Raw genomic sequence first — 21297 nt, 5'->3', positions numbered from 1 at the left:
TGCTGTTCCTGCCGATAACTGCCTGGCTCACTCCCTCAGCTCCTTTAGGTTTTACTCAAATCCCACCCTCAGTGAACCCTTCCCTGGCTTCCCACTGTTTAAAACTGCAACCCACTTCCCTCCTGGGCCTCCCTATTTTGTATACGTATTTTATTCACTTCTCTTATTTCTTTTCTGTCTCCCTCATTCGAATGTCACCCCTGTGGGGGCAGGCAGAGCCTCGTGTCTGTCCATGTACTGCAGAGGCCCCCGTGCCTATGACAATGTTAGGTTCTCAGTAGAAAGAACTGAACAAAGTGAATCAATTCAATTGACTGCCTTGATCGGCGTGTAGCGTGCACGTCCTGTTTGCCGTGTGGGCTGCCTACGCCGTGGGGGCGGTCGGCGCGGCCGGTTTGTGTCTACACAGTGTGCTGAGCGTGGTCTCTGTGGCTGAGCTGGCGGGCTGTGCGGATGCGTGGGAGTCGCGGGCATCCACACTTTACGCACCCTGTGTGTGCACTCTGCACATCCGCTCTCACGTCGGTGGAAGCACGCCGCTGCCCATGCCCCGGGGACTGCCCCCACACCCCGACTCGGGGGGTCCATACCGACAGCCTTGCAGTTCTTGGTCAGCGTGTCCATCTCGTAGCCAGGGTGGCACTCGCATTTGAAGTAGCCCTTGTAATTGACACAGATCTGGCTGCAGGCGTCCGGGTCCTCGCACTCATCGATGTCTGTGGGGGGGAGCAGGTGTGAGAACGGGCAGGAGGAGCTGCCTGGGCTGGGGGGGCCGGGCAGGGTTTTACCGCCACAGGTCTTCTGGTCCAGGAGCCGGAAGCCCTCGGGGCACGTGCACTCGAAGCCGATCTTGAGGTCGGTGCAGATGTGGGAGCAGCCGCCGTTGTTGTGCAGACACTCGTTCAGCCCTGGGGAGGGACACAGGCTCCTGAGGGTCCAGGAGCCCGGGCTGGGCGAGGGGGGCAGGGCAGGGGTGGGCCCAGAGCAGAAGCAGAGGCTCGGGGCAGCGGGACTCTCAGAAGAGCAGAGCCGGGGGCTCTGTGACCTCAGAGAGCTTCTCCCTCATTGATCAGAGACTGGCCCCGAGGAAGTGCAGTGAGGGGCAGGCGCCTGCTCCAAGTCGGTCCCAGCTGAGGGACGACGTGGAGCAGGCGCCCCGCCCCCCCAGCGGGCTCTGGCCACCAGCAGGCTGGATGCTTCTAGCCTCCCCTTGCTGGACCTAAGGTCTTTCCTTTCACAAACATGTTTCCTGCAACTCCTCCTTCCTCGCGACCTCCGAGTGGAAGGCTCCTGTGTTCCAGCCAACCCTCCTCCTGGGGCAGCAGCTCCTCTCTGGCACTGCACGGCCTGTTAAAAAGTTCTTCCTCCGGGAAGCTGCCCCTCGAGCCTCTCGCCTGCCCCCAGCACGGCTGTGTGGGGTTGGCCCTCGCGCCTCCTCAAAGCCCTGCTCTCCTGGCCCCTGCCATTCGGTGCCTGTCTCTGGAAACACCCCCTCTGTCCATGTCCCTCTCTGGGCTGCCTCCCAGGAGCCTGCACAGCCTGGCTGCCCCGTACTGAGTGCCTGGCCGTTTCCTATGGGGCACTGCTGCCAAGTCAGTTCCTTCCCACCTTGAGCTAACAGGAGTTTTCTCAACTCATCTCAGTACCTTGTCTCAGTTCCTACACTTAAGCACAGGCTGAGCCCAGGATGACCAACTGCTGCAAAGGATGCCGGGAAGTCATCTGGTTCCCTTGGCCTCCTGTCCCACCGTCTTCCAGCTGGGCCCTTGGGGAAGCCAGGGAGGCCGGGACCCAGGCCCCCAAGCTCTCATCGCACCACCTGAGCTCTAGAATCTGAGCAAGCCGAGGGCAGGTGCCGCGCCCGTCCCTCTGTCCACCAGCACCCAGCACCCAGCACAAGCACCGCTGCTCCAGCAAGCCAAGCGGAGAGAGCCGAGCCGAGCTAGCTGCAGCCATGCACACAGCTGGCCCGAGCTGCCCACCCCGGGCCATGCACAGCTGAGGGGTGCTCCCACCCCGAGCCAGGCTGAGGGAATGAACGTCCCCTTTACCCCTGGGCCTCCTCCTGCTTCCCCGGGATGATGGCGGAACTGAAAGAACAAGACCGTAGCAATGACCGGGTGGCCTGGGGTGACTCGGCCAGACCTAGCCCTGGGAGGCTCCAGCCTTTCGCTGAGCCCCACGCCACTTTGGCTGGTGCCTGTGGGGCGCCACCTCTGGGAATCTCTCCTCCCTCCAAGCCCTCCCAGCTCTGAGCACCCTCCACTCAATAGTTCACTCACTCCCCGCCCCATTCATGCACCTCCTCGCTTCCTCCCTCTCTTTTTGCAGGTGGCAGGACTCAACACACTCCATGGAATGGCATGAGCGGGATGGCTCTGGAAAGGGAGGGGACCGAGGGCACAGGAACTCAGGCTTCTGGTGAAAGAAAGCAGTCTCCCAGAGCTGAGGGGATTTGGGGATGAGGGTGGCAGAGCCGTGTCACCCCTTCCCAGGAAGGCCTTCCTGGGCTCTGCGCCATAAGGCTGGGGCAGAGGGGAGGTCTCTGGTCCTTCCCCATTCTAGCCTGGAGGCGATTCTGTTGGAAGTCTGAGGGGGAGGGAAGGGGTAGCAGCACTTGAGGCCCACCAGGGAAGGAGCAGTGTCACTTTGCCCAGCACAGGCACACACCTGCATGCACACACCTGCATGCACACACCAGCTTATGGACAGAGGCACGGACAGGTCCACGGACTCTTGAGGCACCTCCACATTGACATGAGAACACACAGAGAATGCGCTCCCCTGCCTTCCTCAGAGGCAGGCCTGGGTGCTGTGTACGGTACACCGGCCTCTCACCAACATCGCACAACAGACACGCACAGGCACAGACACGACCGTACATACTTCTCTTTGGTGGGTCATGCAAAAGATGAGAGAGAAGAGAGAGTTTAGAAGGTTAAGAGTCCCTGGCTAACTCCAAATCTTTGGGGGGTGGGGTGGGGTGAGGTCAGGGCAGCTGGGCTCTGTAGCTCCTACTTCCCTGCCCCCTTTTCCGTAGGTGCCTTCTCTCTGCAGGGCCTCTGGGATAGGGTCTGTCCTTGCAAGCTCAGGTGGAGGCTGAGTGATCTTTGCCCGCCATTCTGCCCTTCAAAATCTGGTTCTAGTTTCTGTGTCTTTTTAAATCTTTAACATGCTGTTCTTGAGGAGCACTACAGAATGAAGCTCCTCTAACGCCCAGGAGGGGAGATGCTGGGTGAAGAGAGAAAAGCAAGCAGGGAGGGGCTCCCCTAAGCTTGTCCTCCCAGGGCTTCTACGCCCAAATCTCCCTCGACCTCTGACTTCCTGGCATCAGCAGAGTGATAACTCGTGCTCTTTGCTGGCGCTTACACTGAGCTTCCAGCATGTTCTCTGGGATGCCCACCTCATCTACAGCCCAGACCCTCCTGTTCCTTCTAGCCCCCCTCCTTAGAGCTCAGCCCAACAGCTCTGGTCTCCAGGACAGCTGCCTCGCTCTGTCCCTCACTCAGGCCCAGCCTGGAGGCCTGCTTCCCAGGGCTTTGCTGGTGCCACCCCTCCGCTGGGTCTACCCCACCCAGGCCCGGCCTGAGCCAGGTGGCCCAGCGCCTGCCTGCTCGTCCCACTCTCTCCCAGGAGGGTCTCCTGAAGGGGGCCGGAAGGCCTCAGACCCAGGGCCCTGGCTAGGTCGGCAAGGCAGGAACACTGAGGAAGACAGAGTGCCAGAGCGAGCACACACTCAGAGGTCTGCACGTGGAAGAACGGAGCGGCCAGGTTTGTGAGAGGAGCACAAGCTTCAAGCACCCGGCCTGGAAAGTCAAGGCCCTTGGAGGTCTGGAGGGTGGAGAGGGCGAGGACGAAGCACCGCGTCTGAGGCCAGAGGGCAGTACCCGAATCCAGAGGGTCAGAGCAGAAGGCAGGTACCCAGGGCACAGGCGAGGGCCTCGAGCCCCGAGGCAGGAAGAGGGGGAAGGGAGGGCAGGCCGGCCGAGGACGTGGACAGGTACTGTACCACACTCTTTCAGAGGCTCATCCGACCAGTCCCGGCAGTCCCTCTGGGCATCACACACTTTCCCGCCGTCCACGCACTCGCCACTCTTACACTGAAATCTGCGGGGACCCTCGCATGTTGACTCTGTCAGGTCGGACAAGAGAGTGGACAGCACTTATGAGACCTTAGGCAAAGGGGCCAGGGCTGGGCCGGGGCCCACGGGAGATGAGCAGAGCTCTGGCCCCAGCCCCTGCGTCTCTAGAGGGTGGCCCAGGCCGGCCAAATGCAGGGCCTGTGGGAGCTCCATTCACGGGAGGACGGGCACTCAGGGGTGACCGGGATCCGACCGCCTAGCTGGGCAGGGCCATGGGGTCTCACGCCCTGGAGGCTGGACTGGCCATCTCTCGAGGGCAGAGGCCCTGGACAGGGAGGCTGCCTCACTGCTCCTGGTGGGGAGGCGGTGGGGGCCAGAAGAGCGACCCGGGACTCAAGGGGCTCCCTGGAGCAGGACTTGGCTCAGCCCAGCCTGGGAGCTAGTGAGGGAAGCCACCCAGAAGCGTGGAATGAGGCGGGGGCTGGACTTCCTGCAGCACCCGTTCACGTTCCCCTTGGCCTCTTTCAGCTTTTGCAAAGTCCTTAAAATTCAGTTCTGGTGCCACTAGGAACCCCACCCCCACCCCACCCTGCCAAGGAGGAGTCTGGGTGATTTAGGGGCCAGTGAGGCTCTGGGGGAAAAGGCCTCTCAGGGACCGAGGGGAGAGCGCGCCTAAGCCTGCTCTTCCCAGCGCCGGGGAGCACACAGGCTTCTCCTCACAGGGGCTACTCCCTCCGCCCCTGGCCACAGGCCCTGGCTGGTCCCCACGCACCCTGCAGGCAGCCAGCTTCATCACTTCCGTCTGGACAGTCGCGCTCCCCGTTGCAGTGCTTGATTGCTGGAACACAAGACCCATCGCCGCACTGGAACTCGTCCCCACGGCAGGTCCCCAGCGCTGCCGGGAGAGGATTGGGAGCGGGTCAGGCTGCACCCACGCCTGGCAGGACCAGAACCAGAGCGGCGAGGCTTGGGGGTCTCCATGCGCACCTGGCCAAGGCACCTCCAGGGTACAGATGGGGAGACTGAAGCTCAGAGAGGGGAAAGGCCTTGCCTGGGGTCACACAGCGCTCAGGCTGGCAGAGCCAGGACTAAGACACGGGTCCCGTGTCCCCATCCACCGCCTGTCCCCAGGGCCACCCATCCACGGCAGACCCACAGCCTTCTTTCGAGTGTTGGTGCTTTTACCTAACCACTCTCCATTCAGCAAGCCCTTCCTGAGCACCCACGGCGGTGCTGGGCTGGGCACTGGGAACCCAGAGGCAGCTAAGAGCCTCCCCCCTCCTCTAGGAGCTCGGGGCGCAGAGGGGGGCCTGAGGAGTGCACCGATGGCGACGGGCGGGTGGGATGCACTCTGGGGGGCCTCAGGGACAGTGGCCAGGGGGCGGCCTTGAAGGAGGGGCAGGCAGGGAGGGGGAGAGCTCCCGGGAGTACCGAGGTCATGGGCAGAGGAGCCAGAGGGCGGCTGCCTGGAACGCGGAGGGAAGGGGATGGAACATATGTCAGAGTGAGGGGGGCCCGCAGGCACCAGGGAAGGCGCCTGGCCTCTGGGGCTAGACCTGAGCCCACCGCGTGGGGGCCGTGTGACCTCAAACAAGTCACCTCACTTCTCCCAACCTCGGTCTCCTTCCCTGTAGCTAAATGGGGATGCGACCTTCAGGGCCAGGCGAGGAGAGCAAGCCTGCGCCAGGTGCACCGCTCCCGGATCCGCGGGTGCTGGGCCGGGGCTACGGGGGGCTGGGGGCTTACGGCAGTCGGCCTCGTCCGACTTGTCCTTGCAGTCGCGGTCACCGTCACAGCGCCAGCCCAGGTGCACGCACTCGCCGCTGCGGCAGGCGAACTGGGCGGCGGCGGCGCAGGCGGCGGGCGCGGCCGTGGCCGTGGCGGTGGTCCCCGGACCCGCGCGGCCGCACAGCTCGGCCGCCTCGTCCGAGCGGTCCTCGCAGTCGAACTGGCGGTCGCAGACCCAGCGCTCCGGGATGCAGGCGCCGCCATCACCGCCGCAGCGGAACTCGCGGGGCCCGCAGGCCGGGTCGGCACAGCCGCGCTCGTCGCTGCCGTCCCCGCAGTCGTCGTCGCCGTCGCACACGAACACAGAGGCCAGGCACGAGCGGTTGCTGCACTGGAACTCGTGCGGGGCGCACACTGCGCGGGACAGAGAGCCGGTCGGCCCGCCGGACCGTCCCTGCCGACCCGGGCCCGCCGGTCCTGCTGCGGGGGCTCTGAGCCTCAGCCACAGGCCAGAATGAGCCCCGCTGGGGGGCTGGACAGTGGAGGTGTGGTCAGTGCTGCCAAGGGGCTTCCAACCTGGGCCCTGCCACCCCCCGCACTGGACCTCTCTGGGTCCACCTGCCTCACTGTGCAAATGAGCGAGAACTGTCCTGCTGCCATGCCAGCAGGACGGTGCGCCTGGGAGCCAGGGCTGCAGGGTCCACTGTCTTGGAGAGCCCAGTGATGAACCTGGGAAGTGATGTGTAACACGACACTGACCTTCCCCAGAGCCGGGTCTTGCTGATTCCTTACAGCAAAGCTCAGGCCACCCCTCCTTCGCCTGCTCTGTCCCGTAAACCTCCTGGCTGGCACCCTGGGCGTCTCCTGGCCTTACCACCTCAGTCCCTCACGCACCCTGGTTCCCACCACTCGAGACCCCTTTGCTGGGTGCTGTGCACACCTGCCTGCCTCCTTGCGCCTTGGCTCCAGCTGTTCCACTCTTGCCCATCGCTGCCTCTGCACTTCACAAGGGTGAGTGCTTGTCCTTCAAGTTCTCACCCCAAATTCCACCTTTCAGAACACGCCTCCTGCTCCTCTGCTGGGGAGGCTTTACTCGGCCTCTGCCCTCCTTCCTGGTGCCCTCTCAGCCCGCTCGGGTGTCTGGGTGTCATGCCCTTCTGTCTGTCCTATGACCACAAGCCTGCCAGGGACGGGCACCGAGACAGGCCTGTCTTGGTCCCAAGGGCCTGGTGCAGGCTCCGGGTGGGTGTGGAGTGGATGGGTCCGCGTCACCCATTAGGGTGAGGAGGGGTTAAAGGAGCGCATGGGTCGCTGGTCCTGCCTCAGAGCTTCCCCTCTCCACTGGCTGATCTGAGCTCAGGAGCTGGGAGGGCCTTCAAGAACCACCAACCCAACTGCCAGCTACCAGTGGGGAAAATGAGGCCCAGAGAGAACGACTTGTCCAGGGTCACACAGTCGGCTTTTCTGGTTCCCTCTTCCCTGCCTGGAGTGAAAGCTCTTTTTAGAGCAGCAAGCCCCTCACCTCCTTCCCACCCTCACACACAAGCCAAGATGCCCCGGCAAGGCCTGGATGCAGGGGCTGTGGCCACAAGTGACCTGGTCGTTGCAGTACCAGATCTCACCACATGAGGGCACCCAGAGCCTCCTTTTATTTCTGATGGAAAAATGTCAATTTTCGTTGTGATTGAACACAAAATAGAGGGATGCCTTCAGTTTCACAATGTACGCAGCTAATGCCACGGTTTTTTGTTGGCTTTTTTTTTGAGGCGGTTCCAGGAATTAAACCCAGGGCCTCGTACATGTGAAGCAGGTGCTCAACCACTGAGCTATACCCACTCCACAAGTCATGTGTTTTTGAGAGTTCTACAGTTTCTGACAACGGCATTTTTTTTCCCTTCAGGGCTTTTGGAATTTTGAGGGATTGGTGGGGAAACCTGCATCCCCATGACACTTGCCTCCTGAGATTAAGCTGAAGCCCTTACTGGCTCCCCTCCTTCCTGTCCAGCCTCAGCTTGTACATGTCGAGAGAGGGAGGCTCAGTACCTTCAAAGTTCTGGTAGCAAGAACTTCTTTACACCGAATTCTTTCCAAGTTTCTGGAGCTGACAGTAACTTTAAGAGCCACATTCTCTAGCCCAAGTCCAACGACCCTACTTCCAGAACTCACAAATGGAATATGCTATGAGGGATAAGGGAGAATTTTTTCTTCCCGAGAGGTTGGGAGCTAGAGCAGAGAAACCCAATAAGATTTACTAAGACCCCTGTCTCCCATAATTAACAGGGAATGTTCCTGCAATAATGGCTGATAGCCTGTATAGCCGAGGAAGCATTTGGTTACGGAGGGGGCGAGGATGAGGGCAGAAGAGGACGAAGCTGAAACATCACTGGGGCTTTGACACTGCTGGCTCCAGACAGGATCAGTCCCCAAACTTAGTAGCTTCCTGCTCCAGATGCACGGCACCCCCAGACCTGGAAACTCAAAGCGCTAGGACTCAGCCTCTGCGGGAGACGGCATTTCCCCTGGGCCAGGGAGGATGGGCCGGATGCAAACACAGGTCGCGGGGAGCAGGGATGGGAGGCAATGGTGGGCAAGTGGCAAAAGCCCTCCTGGGTGACCGCTCTGACCTCGGCCTGGCCTCGCAGCCTGGTCACCGCCAGCCGGTCTGTCTCCCCCATCAATCCTGAGCTCCCGGAAGGCAGGACTGTGTAGGGTTCACTCCTTGTCCTCCCAGAGCCTGGCGCCAGGCCTGGTGCACAGTAGGTGCCCATCAAATTGAAATGAGCGTGGCCAGGCCGTGCTCCCCACTGACCCAGGCCCTGCCGGCCCCACTCCCTCCGAGGGAGATAATCCCGTGCTTGAAGCTCAGCGATGTGGAACTGTCCCAGGGACCACTTCCATCTGTCCCTGCTGAGGCTGCTGGGAATGTCTTTCCCTGCCCTGTGGCATTTGTGCTCAAACCTGAGATTTCAGCAACAGTCGTCCTTCACACCTCGGGAATCTGTGCCCCCTCCCCTTCGACACTGCCGGCACCCTGGCTCAGGCCACGGTGACTTCATGCGACAGCCCCCTCCCCCGTCTCCCTCGCCTCCCTGCCCTTGGATCCCAAGAGACTCGTGCAATGAATGGGCAGATGTCACACATGGTAAAGAAATCATGGGCTTTCCTGCCCAGACCTGAATTTGAATCTCAGTCCCATCACTCAGCCTTGGGCACTTTTCCTCTCTTGTCCGAGCCTCAGTTTCCTCACCCGTAAAATGGGATGATAATGGCTACTCCTGGAGTGGTCATGAGAATGAAAGAAGGAAGTGTCTCCAAAGTGCCTGGCCATTACTAACCTCTCCTCCCCACCCAAGCCCCACAGTAGTTTGGGCCCCTGCCCGTAAGCAGCCGCCTGCCTGTGCTCTGCAGCACATGCACTCTGACCCCGGACTCACGGGTGGCACAGCCAGCCTCGTCCGCTCCGCTCTCGCAGTCCTTCTCCCCGTCGCAGCGCCACGAGGCGGGCACGCACTTGTGGCTGGTGGGTCCACAGCTCAGCTTCTCCGCGGGACACACCTGCTTGGCTGTGGAGACAGACACAGGTGCGTGGCTGAGCCGAGGGGGCACAGGGCCGGCACCAACCAGCCCCACTGCCCGCCTCCAGCACCCTGGCCCCAGGCCCCCTGCCCCGTGTCTCTGTTTCTTCATCTGAGAAGTCCCTGTCCACTCCAGCTCTTCCAATTCTGACTCATCATTGCCTGCCTAACAAACTTTCACAGCCCCAAGTCCCTCCTCGATCAGGCTGGCCCCTGCCTCACCAGTGCCCACTTCCCACCCCTCCCAAGCGTCCCCCCTGAGCTCCGGCAACATGGAACTGCCATGCTCTTCCCCAGCTGTGTACCCTTGGGCGGGATAGGCCCCCACTGTGCCTCGCTCGGCCTTACAGATGTGGATTTGAGGGCTGAGGACCCCAGGGACCCCTCTGCTCTGGCCCTCCGCCTCCGGCCCCCTCCCTCACTGAGGCTGCCGAGCAGGCTGCGGCGAGTCGGCTGCCACGTGGCAGGGCCCGGCGGGACTGCACAGCTCTAATTACTGCAGCGCAATCAGAAGCTGACTCAATCAGGGGCCTGGAGCCCCAGGGTTGGTTCTCCATGTGGAAGAAAGAGCGAGAGCCCTGTGAGGGCTGGGGCGGCAGCTCTCATCCTGAGCCTCTCCAGGACCCGCGTGGCAGACCCGGCCGAGACAGGTGCATCTTGGGCCTCCATGGCTGCCTTCCCACTGCCTTCCAGGGTGTGGGAGGCCCGGTGACAGGGGTCTCTAGGAAAGGCCAGACAGAGCTTTCCATTTGATCTTCACGATAATCCAGCAGGATTATGCCGTGGCCCCCAGCACGGAGGGTGAAGGCACAGGCTCTGGAGCCGGGCCATCTAGGTTCGAATAGGCTCCCTCACTTCCTGGCTATGCAGCTCAGCCAACGGTCCTTATTTCTGTGCCTCAGGTCTCTTGCCAGTACAGAGGGAGTAATAACATTCTTGTCTCATGGGACTGGGATGACAACCAAATCAATGCAGGTGAAGGACTCGGAAGACGGCGTGTAACAGGAGCCTGAGGATCATCCCTTGGGGAGTGTAGTCAGTGCTGCGGTGCCCCCGCCCTGGAGGGCAGCCTGGCTCTGCCCTCTCAGCTGGTGAAACAGAGCGAGGACCCCGTCTGCTTTGTCTGATACTGACTCCACCCTCGGAAGCACCGGGTCACCCCTGCTCACCACTGATTTCGCTCTCTGATCTCAGACCAGTTTCTCCTTCCCTAGCTGGAGTGCGTGGCCAGAGGAGGTGGAGAACAGGCGTCAGAAACAAAGTCCCGGGAAACGGACTTTGGCCCAGTGGTTAGGGCGTCCATCTACCACATGGGAGGTCCGCGGTTCAAACCCCGGGCCTCCTTGACCCGTGTGGAGCTGGCCCATGTGCAGTGCTGATGCATGCAAGGAGTGCCCTGCCATGCAGGGGTGTCCCCGCATAGGGGAGCCCCACGCGCAAGGAGTGCGCCCGTAAGGAGAGCTGCCCAGCGCGAAAGAAAGTGCAGCCTGCCCAGGAATGGCACTGCCCACACTTCCTGTGCCGCTGACAACGGAAGCGGACAAAGAAACAAGATGCAGCAAATAGACACAGAGACCAGATAAACGGGGGAGGGGGGGGGAATTAAATAAATAAATCTTTAAAAAAAAAAAGAAACAAAGTCCCCAGACACAGCTATGCCACGGGAGAGGGGCGCCTTGGACCCCAGGTGTGCACCTCAGAGTTAGCCCAGGATACAGTGCATGACATACAAGGAATCCACAGGAGAACGGGGATCACAAACAACTGCCAGGCAGAACCCTGCAAAGCAGTGACCCTCTGTGACCTTTAGAAAGGCCACCTCGGGGCTCTAATAGGGTGGTGGAGGGCGACTGGGAGCCGGGGTCCTTCCAGGCCACTTCCACCACCAAAACTGTGGGACCTGGGCAAGCACGGCCCCTCCTGGGCGCCCCAGAACACGAGGGAGCTCCGCCAGGCCAGCGCTCCCCTGCGTGTCCTCTGACCGAGGGAGGGGGTGAGGGGCTGCAGGCCAGGTTCAGGCCCCTGGGCCCCAGCCCACACTGCTGGAACCCAGGACACTGTTTTTGCAACGCCCTCCCACCCCTCCCCTCATGATTTCCACGCTCCCTGTCTGCAAATCCCCGGGTTAGTATTCTAACCTTCCATCTCTTTTCATTTCCCTCCCATACAAGTAAGATAGGCCTTCTGCATGCCTGTGAGCCCCCGGGAGGGCCACGGCACGGAGGGTGAGGCCACGGATGCCCCCGAGCCGGGTCTCAGCAGACAGACCCCCAAACTCCGCACTCACCCAGCGCCGACGCTGTGCCAGCTGCTCGGGCCAGTAGTTTACATTTCCCCATTCCACCCTGGCAAACACCTGCCAGGCAAGTAGCCCTGCAGGCCACGACGGCCAACTCCAGAGGCACCACTCACAAGGATGTGGTGTCAGGGGAGAGTTGGCAGTCCTGCAGGTGAGCACTGCCTAGAGATGAGGCGCCCGAAGCACAGAGAGACCAAGCAAATGGCCCAGAGACACACAGCAGGTGAGAGAAGGGCCGAGTCTGGGTTCCTCTGACTCTGGAGCCCTCCCCTTCCCCCCCAACCCCACTTGCTCCCGTGGGTGGAGAAGCAGCCGGGAGTCAGCCCCCAAGTCTCCGCTCCGACGCCCAGGTGACTAAAACGGCTCTCGGCCATCTGCACCACCTCTGGGGGCCTGCTCCGCAGAACCCAGGGCAGCAGGCAAGACGCTTGAACTTTTAATGAATATTTATACAGTTAATTGCATAACCTTTCAGCAAGGACAATGATTAAACAATCCGTCTGCTTCCTTTCTTTATAATTAATAAGACATTTTGCTGTGTCCCTAAATAGACAGCTCTAATTACAGGCGCTGGAGGATTCGCCCCCCGGCCCCCCCAAGGGCCAAGGCACCGTCTTAGGATGCCAGGACTTGTGTGGCCTTGGAGGTCCCGGCGGCGTGCACCCGGGAGTGACGAGGACCCCGAGGCCAGAAAGGGGAAGAAGGGACCTGTCCAGGGTCACACGGCCACAGGACGCGGTGACGGGACCTCCCAGCTCCCCTGGACCCTCACTGTCCTTTGGGATGCAGCACGCCCCAGACCTGGCCCCACCCTCCCGGCCGGGCTCTCCACTGCGGGTCTGGTCTTGTGGGCGCGCGTGGCTCCTGACGAGGTGGGGACTGCTACTGCCTCCACTTTACAGAGCCAAGCCCAGGGACGGGAAGTCCTTTGTCCAACGTCACACGGTAGGGGCGGCGCTGGACGTCGGTCCGGGGCTCGCCGACCCCACCCGCCCACTGCTGCTCTTACTGCAGCCGGGGAGACGAGCAGGCCCTGCCGGCCTCCCCGGCGTCTGTGGGGCAGGACAGGGCCCTGGAGGGAGGGGGCGCAGCCAGAGTCAGCAGAATGGTGGTCCGATGTCCACTTGCAGGAAAACCTGAAGCCGAAGGCCCCTGAAGCACAATGCAGGAGAAAGAGTGGGGTCTTGGGGTTGGACAGGCCTGGGTCCAAATTTCATTTACCAACTCTGAGGTCCCGGCAAGTCACATCACTGCTCTGCACCCCGGCTGCCCTCATCTGAGAACGGGGTTACATAATCCCAGGGCCGGTGGGTGAGGAAACACAGGGAAATCCCGACCCTCGGAGCCTGGAACAAACGCAGAACTCAGAAAACAGTCCCCCGTGTTTCACTTCCTGAAACACAAATACCAACGGCTGGCGGGAGGGGTGCTGGGCTCACCCCGGAGTCGGCCATTCTCAGCGTCCAGGCCATCGGCCCTGGCGCAGGCCCCAGCCCTGGGGCGGCCTCTCTCCCTGCGGCACGTGCCTGAGGACACCTGTGACCTGCTGTGTGGGTGTCCCCAGGGTTTGAGGGGCAGGAGAGAAGAACCCCACGGTCGCTCAGACAACAGGAGCCCTCCAAAGCCGGCAAGGCGCCTGCAACGCCATCACGCGGGGCCCACGGCACTATAAATTCTCAGAGAATCTTGCCCCAGAAATCCACATCCACTGGTCCATCCTCCAATTCATGACTTCACAAATTAATAAAAAGGGACGCGCCTGTGGTATAAAAGAGCGAAGCGGCCTGGCAGCGGCTCACTCAGCAAGCACGTGCATGGACCGCGGCAGCTCCCGCGAGTCCAGGGTGCAGAGAACTTCCAAACGGGGACTGCCAGCTCCGAGGGGAGCAGGGACTCAGGCAGTGGGAACTTCCAGTGTCCCTCTGTCCGGCTCCTGCCCCAGGAAGCACGGGGTGGGGACCATCCGCTGGGCAGAAGTGGGTGCTTACCCCTGGAGGCTTTCACCTGGACTCAGTCCCCAATTTGCTGGGCCATCTCAGAAAATAGTGTTCCCTCTCTGGGCCTCCCTTCCCCAAATTCTCATTGGAAAGGGTGAGCTTGGTTGATGAGCCCAGTCCCCTCCCGGGAGGAAGAGTTCCCAGGGGCGTGGATAAAAACCTCCTTTCCAACCAGGAGAGGAGCTTTCACCTTGAACCATCCCTCCGCCCCCACCCCGCACCCCTCCCAACAGATGCCGGAAGGTGGGTCAGAAGCTGTCCCCAATCAAGGCAGCTATAATTAGAGCTGAAGCGCTGCTTTCATTAGGCAAATGTTCTGGGCTTTTCCGCTGTGACTCCTGACTATATTTGAAAGGCAGGACCCAGAACCAGAGGGAAACAGGCAGAGCTGGGAGAGACCTCGGCCAGCCACGGCCAGAAAACACAGTGGGGAGTGGGGGGCACAAGAACGGGACCTGCTCCCAACCCCTTCCCCTCTCACTGCAAGCCCCCTCCTTACTTACACTATCCTAATATCTTAAACCGGGGTGGGAAAGGGCCTAGACTCAAAGCACACCAAAAATCACACCATGCCATTTACTCCAGCGCTGGTACTTGGTGTGCATTTTCTGATTTGACCTTCGCTGTCCTTCACTGGTAGCATTACTCCAACTAACAGAAGCCTCAACTGAGACTCAGGGATTGGGCAACTTGCCCGAGGTCTCACGGGTTAGAGGCCTGACCCCACCTATATCGGACACCAAACACTACACTTTGCTGCCTACAATCTCCCTTTTGGGGAGGGGAAGGGGGGTCCATCCCAGGAGCTGGCACAGTCGCCAGGAACCTCGTAGGCTATGCAGGTTGCTATGGCAACACCAATTAAATGGGCAGGGGTTGGCTGCCGGTTCCCTTTCAGTCGGGAAGCTGTGAGCAAGCCCGCCACCAGGTCCCGCTGCCCCAAATCCTCGAGGTCCCACTCTGGCCGACCTCCTCCAGGCAGCCCTCCCACCCACAGACTCTGCCCACCCATGACCATGCAAATCTGCGAGGAACAAGGCCAGCGAGAAAGAGGGTCTCGAGCCCTCCGAGTCACGGAATTTCCAAGTCCAGGAATCTTAGAATCATGAAGTCTTTGGAATTCTGAAACGTCAAAGACGGGGGCCCAGAGAGGGCCTCACAGAGGAGAGCTGGGCCTCCCTCCCAGGAGCTCCCTTTCCCGCTGCTCCCCCAAGGCACCCTGCAAGCCTCAGCGAGGCTCCAGGAGGCTGTTTTTCTCCCAGATGGGTGACCCCCCTGCCACGAACAAGCCGCGTGTCTTTGGAACAAGTCCCTCAACTTTCCTGAGTCTCCAATTCCTCGACTGTCAAGAAACAGCGCCTCCTGGCTGGAGGCAGGCGGGCCCCTGCACAGTGCAAAGAGGGAGGGGGGCAGCAGGTGCCGCGGGCGAGAGGAGGCAGGGCAGGGAGAGCAAGAGGGCGAGAAGGGGATGGGGAGAGGAGCCCGGCAGGGAGAGGGTGAGATGCTGCAGAGGAGTGGGGGAGACGGAAAAGGGGGAGCACCACCCTCAGGCAACCAGCTGCCCCCCATAATAATCGTGGTAAGGCTCCCCCCTCCTCTCCTGCCCCCAGAGTCGGGGTAGCTGCTGAAATGGGGGACTGATGGCCCAGCTGTCTGCCCGCAGTAGGAAAGTGGAGAAGCCCCTGTGGCCTCAGCTCCCCCCAAACACACACTGCTGGTTGCCCATGGCTCTGTGCCAAGTCCTGGCTCTGCCCCTCGCCAGCCTGGCAGCCCTGGGTCAGTGCCTCAGTTTCCCCCTCCCTAAATGGGGATCTGCCTCCCTCCCAAGGTTTGCCTGAGGATGACAGTGGCCGTGGGCGCGGCAGGGCTTTGTTCCTTTGGAGGCTCAGGAGGCAGGGTCGGCTTCCCTCCCGCCCCGAGCCTCGGAGAGGACGGGGAGCCTGGCTGCTCGGTGGGGAAGGAAAGGCTGGGATCCGGGGCACCCCCGGGGAGGGCAAGGCCAGAGGTACAAGGAAACGAGGGGCCGCTTGTCTCAGGCGGGGTCGCTCTTGCCCTCCCGTTCCCTCCCTGCCTCTCACACGGAGCCGGGTGGTTCCGTTGCTAGGAGACAAGGAGACCCAGTTATCACAGCCGCAGCCCTGGACAGGACTCGGGCCTCCATTGTCTCCACCTCTGCTTCGAAGGCGACTTGGCCCCTGAAGAGGGGCCCCGGGGTCCCGGCCAAGCCCACTCTCCCCATGTGCTCCCCCGCTCCCCACCCTGGCTCTTTGTCTCCGCCTCATGCTGCTGAAGCTGTGCCACTGGGACCGCTGGGTCCTTCCCTGCTCTCTTCTCATCTCTTTTTAATTTAACAAATGTCACGGGATGACCTGCCTGGGTGTGAGTTTGCTTTCAGGATTAGGGCCTGGAGAAGAAATCATGGAGAGACAAAGCCCAGGGCTGGGGGGGCGGGGGCTGGCTCCGGTGGGCTGCTCTGGGACCCAGCCTGCCCTGGAGCCTGGCTGTCTGCCTCTGGGCTCAGCCCTTGCCGGGTGGAGGGAAGAGCCAGGACTCAAGGTCCTGGCTGGGTGGCCTTGGGCAAGGGACCTCCTTCGCAAAACTCCAGGGATAAAATGAGTTAGTGCATACTAAGAGCTTGACACGCTGCCTGGCCCACAGGAAGGCTTAAACAGCACGGGGAGCCGACGTGGCTCGGGGGCTGAACACCAGCTCCCCACACGCGAGGTCCTGGATTCAATCCCCAGCCCCAGCACCTCCAAAAAAAATATATATATAGCAACAGCTGTCATTAGTACTATTAGAAGTATTGAGACCTGGAGAAAAATGGTGGGAGAAGCTGGGGTGGGCCCCGGAAGCCGCGCTGTGGTTCGTCTGGAGCAGAGGGGCTCAGAGTGGCTGTTCTGGCTCCCAGAGCTCTAGGAAGAGGGGCCCAATCTGCAAGAGGGTGGTCAAGAAGCAGGTGCCCAGGGGACCAGCCACCAGGCCCACGGGACTGGCCACCAGGAGTGTGGAGCTGGAGGCTGTGCTCACCGCCTTCTTACCTGAGCCTCACAGCCACCGACAGGGCAGGTCTGCCCGAGAAGGAAACTGAGGCCTAGGGCCAGGGCCGCCCGCCCCCCGCCCGACATGCAGGACTCACTGCAAGTGGCCTCGGACTCATCAGAGCCGTCGGGGCACTCCTCCTCGCCGTCGCACTTCCACCGTTCAGGGATGCAGTGGCCGTTGTCACAGGTGAAGTCGTTGCCCGCACAGGTCTTCTTGGCTGCAGGGCAAGGGGAAAGCATGAGGCCCCAGGCCACGGAAAGAGGAACGGATGGGGTGGCCTCTGCAGCCCCACCCGGCCAAGGACCAGCCTGCCCACTGAGGGGGTCAGGAGAGAAGCGCGGACTCCACAGGCAGTGGCTGAGCCCCCGGCAGAGCCGCACCGCCCCGGCCCTGCCCCTGCCTGCCAGGAGCTCAAGTCCAGACAGCCATCCTACGGCCGCCGCCCCCCCCCCCCACCCCCCGCGCTCTCCTTAAAGTGCAGTTCCACTGTCACCGCCTCCAGGAAGCCTGCCCGGATCCCTTACAACAGCTGCTTTGGCCCCTTCAGGCAGTTCTCAGTCCCTGCCCCAGCCTGTCCCACTCCCTCAACTGGATCCGGAAGCTGAGGCCGGTGCAGACACCAGGGAGTTCACCACAAGGACTCCTCGAAGCAAGGATTCCTTCATGGAAAGATTAATGAGGTACTTTATGTGTTCAGGGTGGTGGAAAGAGCACCCACGGGGCAAGCCACCGGAGGGTACCCCGTAATCCCCGATTCATCCCTGTCCCTGAGGCGCTCACAGCCTGGAGGGGGAGACCTCCCAAGCAGGGGTTTGAATCCCAGCTCTGCCTCTTTCTAACCGTGTGACCGGAGGGATGTTTCTCGGCCTCGGTTTTCTTGCCTATATAATGGGGAAAGGAAAACAAAGGGCTCTGAGGAGGGTAAGGAGAAGTTACAACGCGGGAGGGGCACGCTGCAGTGGTCCTGCATGGAGCGCACGCGTGGGAAGCAGCAGGTTCTGCTGTCCTCATGGTCTGAGCCTTAAGTGGAAGCCAAGGAAATGCGTGGACGTGGGGAGCCGCGCCTTCACAGCTGGCCTCCCGCAGCTGCTCGCAGAGCTGGAGCAAGATGGCAGGGCTGGCCCCAGGCCGGGCACCTCGTGGCCCCATGCGCCTTGCCCTAAGCACCTTGTCCTGCTTGTCTTCCACAACAGTCCTGGGCCTCTGAGGTGTTGGGGGCTCATCTTCATCAAATCTGCATTCAATTTACACACACCTGCCAGGGCTGGGCTGAGGGTCTGGGACCTTCTAGGGAGCACCATGGTGGGAGAGAAAGAGAGCACTGGGCAGGGAGTCAGGAGGCCTGGATTCGAGCCTTACTGTGCTGTGTGCCTTCTTGCATATCACTGTCCCACTCCGGTCCTCAGTTTTGCATGGGGAAAAGGGAGGGTGATTTGGTGAGATAATCCCAAAGGACTTTCTCAGGCGTGGTGGTTTTAGATCAGGAGGCCCAGGATTTTTTTAGGGAGAGTGGGATCTCTTTTCAGCCCAAATGAGGATCCCTGAGCCCAGAGCAATAACTCACCTCTAGGCTTTGAGGAGACCAACTGCCAACCCCAAGGCTGAAGTTCTCCTGAATGACCTTGAGGCCGGATGTGACCTTGGGCAGTGCGGACCCTGCCTCTTCCCAGGGCCTGAGGGGTCCCTTGGCCCCAGACTGTCTCCCAGCCATCCCACACTTCCCAGTCTAGCCCCACCCAACTGCTGGTGGATGCCAACGCAGCCCATGCTATTTGCACAAGTGTGCCTTGCTCAGGCTGTCCTTTGAAAGCCTTTTCCTCCAACTCCACCTTCTTCCCATTTATTACACACTGGCTTAGCTATCACCTCCTCCTAGAAGCCTTCCCTGACCACCTCCAGTCTGGGCCAGGGGACTCCCCTGAACTCTCACAATCCCCTGAACGTCCCTCTAGGTCAGGGTTTGGCAACGTGTATCTGTAAAGGGCCAGAGTTAATATCTGGGGTTCTGCGGGAGCAGAGGTAGCAGGCGGCTCTGGCCCACCGGCGGGCCTTAGTTGGAGGGTCCCTGCTCTAGGTCACCACTGTCCCCACGTCCAACATGGCTTGCTTTCCTGCTGTCCCTCCACTGGCCTGATGGGACTCAACAGAAGACAGGGGAGGTCTCGGTGGGAGACGCGGGCTCTGTGGGAGCTCCTTCCCGTTGACCGGCTTTAGGCAAATCCTCCCACACACCCCTGGCTGCCTCCCGGGCCCAGCAAACCGTCACCCCTGCCTGGGGCCGCCCAGCAGAGAGCTGGAGACAGGCGTGGGTCCCCTGAATTGGTTCCATTTCCGCTTTTCTTTTCAACATGCATTTGAGTTTCGAGCTGGTATCTTCACACTTTCCTTTGAACACCTCTTCACAGGGCTTGCAGAAACTCGAGGAAGCAGGGTTCTCCTCCCGATGGGGAGCCGGAGGCCCAGGGAGGGAAAAGGAGCTGGCCCCGCGAAACAGCCAGGCCCTGCCGTAAGAGCCAGTTCTCCCGCCTCCCGGGCCAGCGCCCCAGGGCGGCCCTCCCCGAGCCCAGCGCAGAGGAGTCCTTGCCAGTCACCCATCCCAAGACCACCTTCTGCTAAGTCAAAGCCCATAATCTTACTTAAGCAAGTTCCATCATAAACCATGGCACCTGGGGCATTTCCTAACAGGAACACCAGAAAAGTGCCCTCCACCGGAAGCTCAGCATCTAAAAAAAGAAACGTATACCCCGTTTCTTCCCTCCTAACGCTCACCGAGAGCCCCCAGGACGGCAGCCTGTGTCAGGTACTCGCCTGGGCAAACCCACCGAGGAAGTCCCTTCCATCCCCACTTGACAGTCGAGGACATCCAGGCCCAGGGAGCTGGTCGCCCTCCTAAGGTCGCATCTGGGGAGGAGCTGAGTTAGCGTGAACCTGCATTCAGAGCCTGCGCTCGACACCACGGCCCCACGCAGAACGCGGAGCAGCACCGGATGTGGAAGAAAGGCCCAGGAGCAGGTGGGCAGGCCCCTTCGGAGGCCCCAGTTGGGCATTCAGTGAGTCCTGCCCCTGCCAGGCTCTAACCGAGCGCACGGGAGCTCATCAGCCCAGGCCCGGGAGCTCAGAGCGGGCGGCAGGTCGGGCAAGAACGCACAGCTAGGCATACCCGGGACAGCGAGGCAGGCTTGGAGGCGAAGAAGGGGCTCCACTGCTGGGCCTGGGCCAGCGGCGGCCTGAGGTCCTGGGGTGAGCTCGGGCTCCCCTGGAGTGCCACCTGACAGGCACCAGAGAGGGAGGCCAGAATAGAGGAAAGTGCCGTCACAGCCCTGAAGGGCAGCCTTGGGGCCCGTCAGGCCTGGGGAATGACAGGTGCAAGGACCAGCGCCCCACAGTGGTGGTTTTTGGAATGGATTTGTTCCAGACCAGCTTGGACATTCTCCACCCTGGCTCTGGCCTGGCATCTTCCAACCAATATCCCAGCTATCTTGGTAGTTGTTAATCTCATCTCACTGATGAGGAAACAGAGGCTCAAGGAGGTGAGGCCTTGCCTGGAGACACAGAACCGGGAAGTGGCGGAAGTGGGATTCTTACTTGGTGTGGCAACTGCCAAAGCTTTGGCTCTTCCCACGAAGGCCTCCGGCCACCTCAGCATTACTGGGCTAAGGAAGAGGGTTCAGAGGCAAATGCCGTGCCCAGTGAAATGCCTCTCAGGTGCCAGGGCCATGACACATGGTCCAGGAGTCAGGATCAGCAAGGCACAGCTGTAGGAGGCACTCCCTGGAATGTGTTCAGAAGTAGGCAGCCTGGGACAAACTTGCTCAGCTGATGGCCCCCCTTGGGGAAACTAAGGCAATATGGTCACTTTCAGCTCGAGACTGAACTACCTTGGAGGGTCCCATCCAAAATGTAGCCACATGGAAGGATCTGGAGTCAGAACTGGAACTGAACCCTGGCATAGCCACCTCTTTGCTGGGTGACCCTCAGCAAGTTCCTCCCCTCTCTGAGCAAGAAGGGATGGTGGCCTCCCCATCCAGCACTGCCACAAGGACAAAAGGTAAAAAGGCTCTCTCCGGGGATTGCAGCAAATGTTGGGCTGTCACCGAATGAGCCTGACAGTCTCTCGTCAAGAGGCTACATCACTCCTGCCAAGAGGTGAGGGCCGAGCAGTCGTTCCAAGGCTGTCAGAGCAAGCCGTGCCAGACCCCCACTCTCCTGGCCTTGGCTCCGGTTCCCAGGGTGATGCCCCAGCTGGGCTCGAGGCTGTGGCTCCCCGTTTCCAGGGATTTATGTCCCTCCATGCCAGTCCACCCCTTCTACAATGCCCACCTCTGTGAGACCCTGTACTCGGCAGCCCAGGAGCGTCAACCAGTCATCCAAGGTCTGCGACATCATAATCTGGTGCTATGGCAACAAATGGGCTGCCACAAAGGAACACGGGATTCCGGAGGGTGGTGAAGGGGTGCCAATCCCAGCGTAGAGTGGGGAGAATGGGAAATCCAGGACAAAGGAAGCAGGCGCTGCTATTGTGGCCAGAACGCAGGCCAAGGAGAGCGTCAGACACGCCATGGTCCATAGGG

The 21297-nt window shown here is 61.0% G+C and overlaps 1 protein-coding gene across 9 annotated transcripts in view; it reads right to left on the bottom strand.

Moving 5' to 3' along the window:
• LRP8 (LDL receptor related protein 8) overlaps nucleotides 1-21297 on the bottom strand; it is a 77494-nt gene that overhangs the window by 26969 nt on the left and 29228 nt on the right. For 2 of the 9 annotated variants that reach the window (XM_012529126.3, XM_012529123.3), the window contains exons 3-10: nucleotides 16821-16943; nucleotides 9245-9373; nucleotides 5829-6224; nucleotides 4855-4977; nucleotides 4010-4132; nucleotides 2052-2090; nucleotides 789-908; nucleotides 591-716 (exon numbers count right to left, since the gene is read on the bottom strand). In XM_012529126.3, the coding sequence (XP_012384580.2) occupies nucleotides 591-716; nucleotides 789-908; nucleotides 2052-2090; nucleotides 4010-4132; nucleotides 4855-4977; nucleotides 5829-6224; nucleotides 9245-9373; nucleotides 16821-16943 (1179 nt within the window). The remainder of the gene's footprint in view (nucleotides 1-590; nucleotides 717-788; nucleotides 909-2051; nucleotides 2091-4009; nucleotides 4133-4854; nucleotides 4978-5828; nucleotides 6225-9244; nucleotides 9374-16820; nucleotides 16944-21297) is intronic. The other 7 variants (XM_058303561.2, XM_012529125.3, XM_012529124.3 and 4 more) reach the window with 4 other exon arrangements.

Source organism: Dasypus novemcinctus, chromosome 9 (assembly GCF_030445035.2).
Source record: "Dasypus novemcinctus isolate mDasNov1 chromosome 9, mDasNov1.1.hap2, whole genome shotgun sequence".
In the NCBI taxonomy this organism is placed as follows: Eukaryota; Metazoa; Chordata; class Mammalia; order Cingulata; family Dasypodidae; genus Dasypus; species Dasypus novemcinctus.
This window is presented reverse-complemented; position numbering and strand designations above follow the sequence as displayed.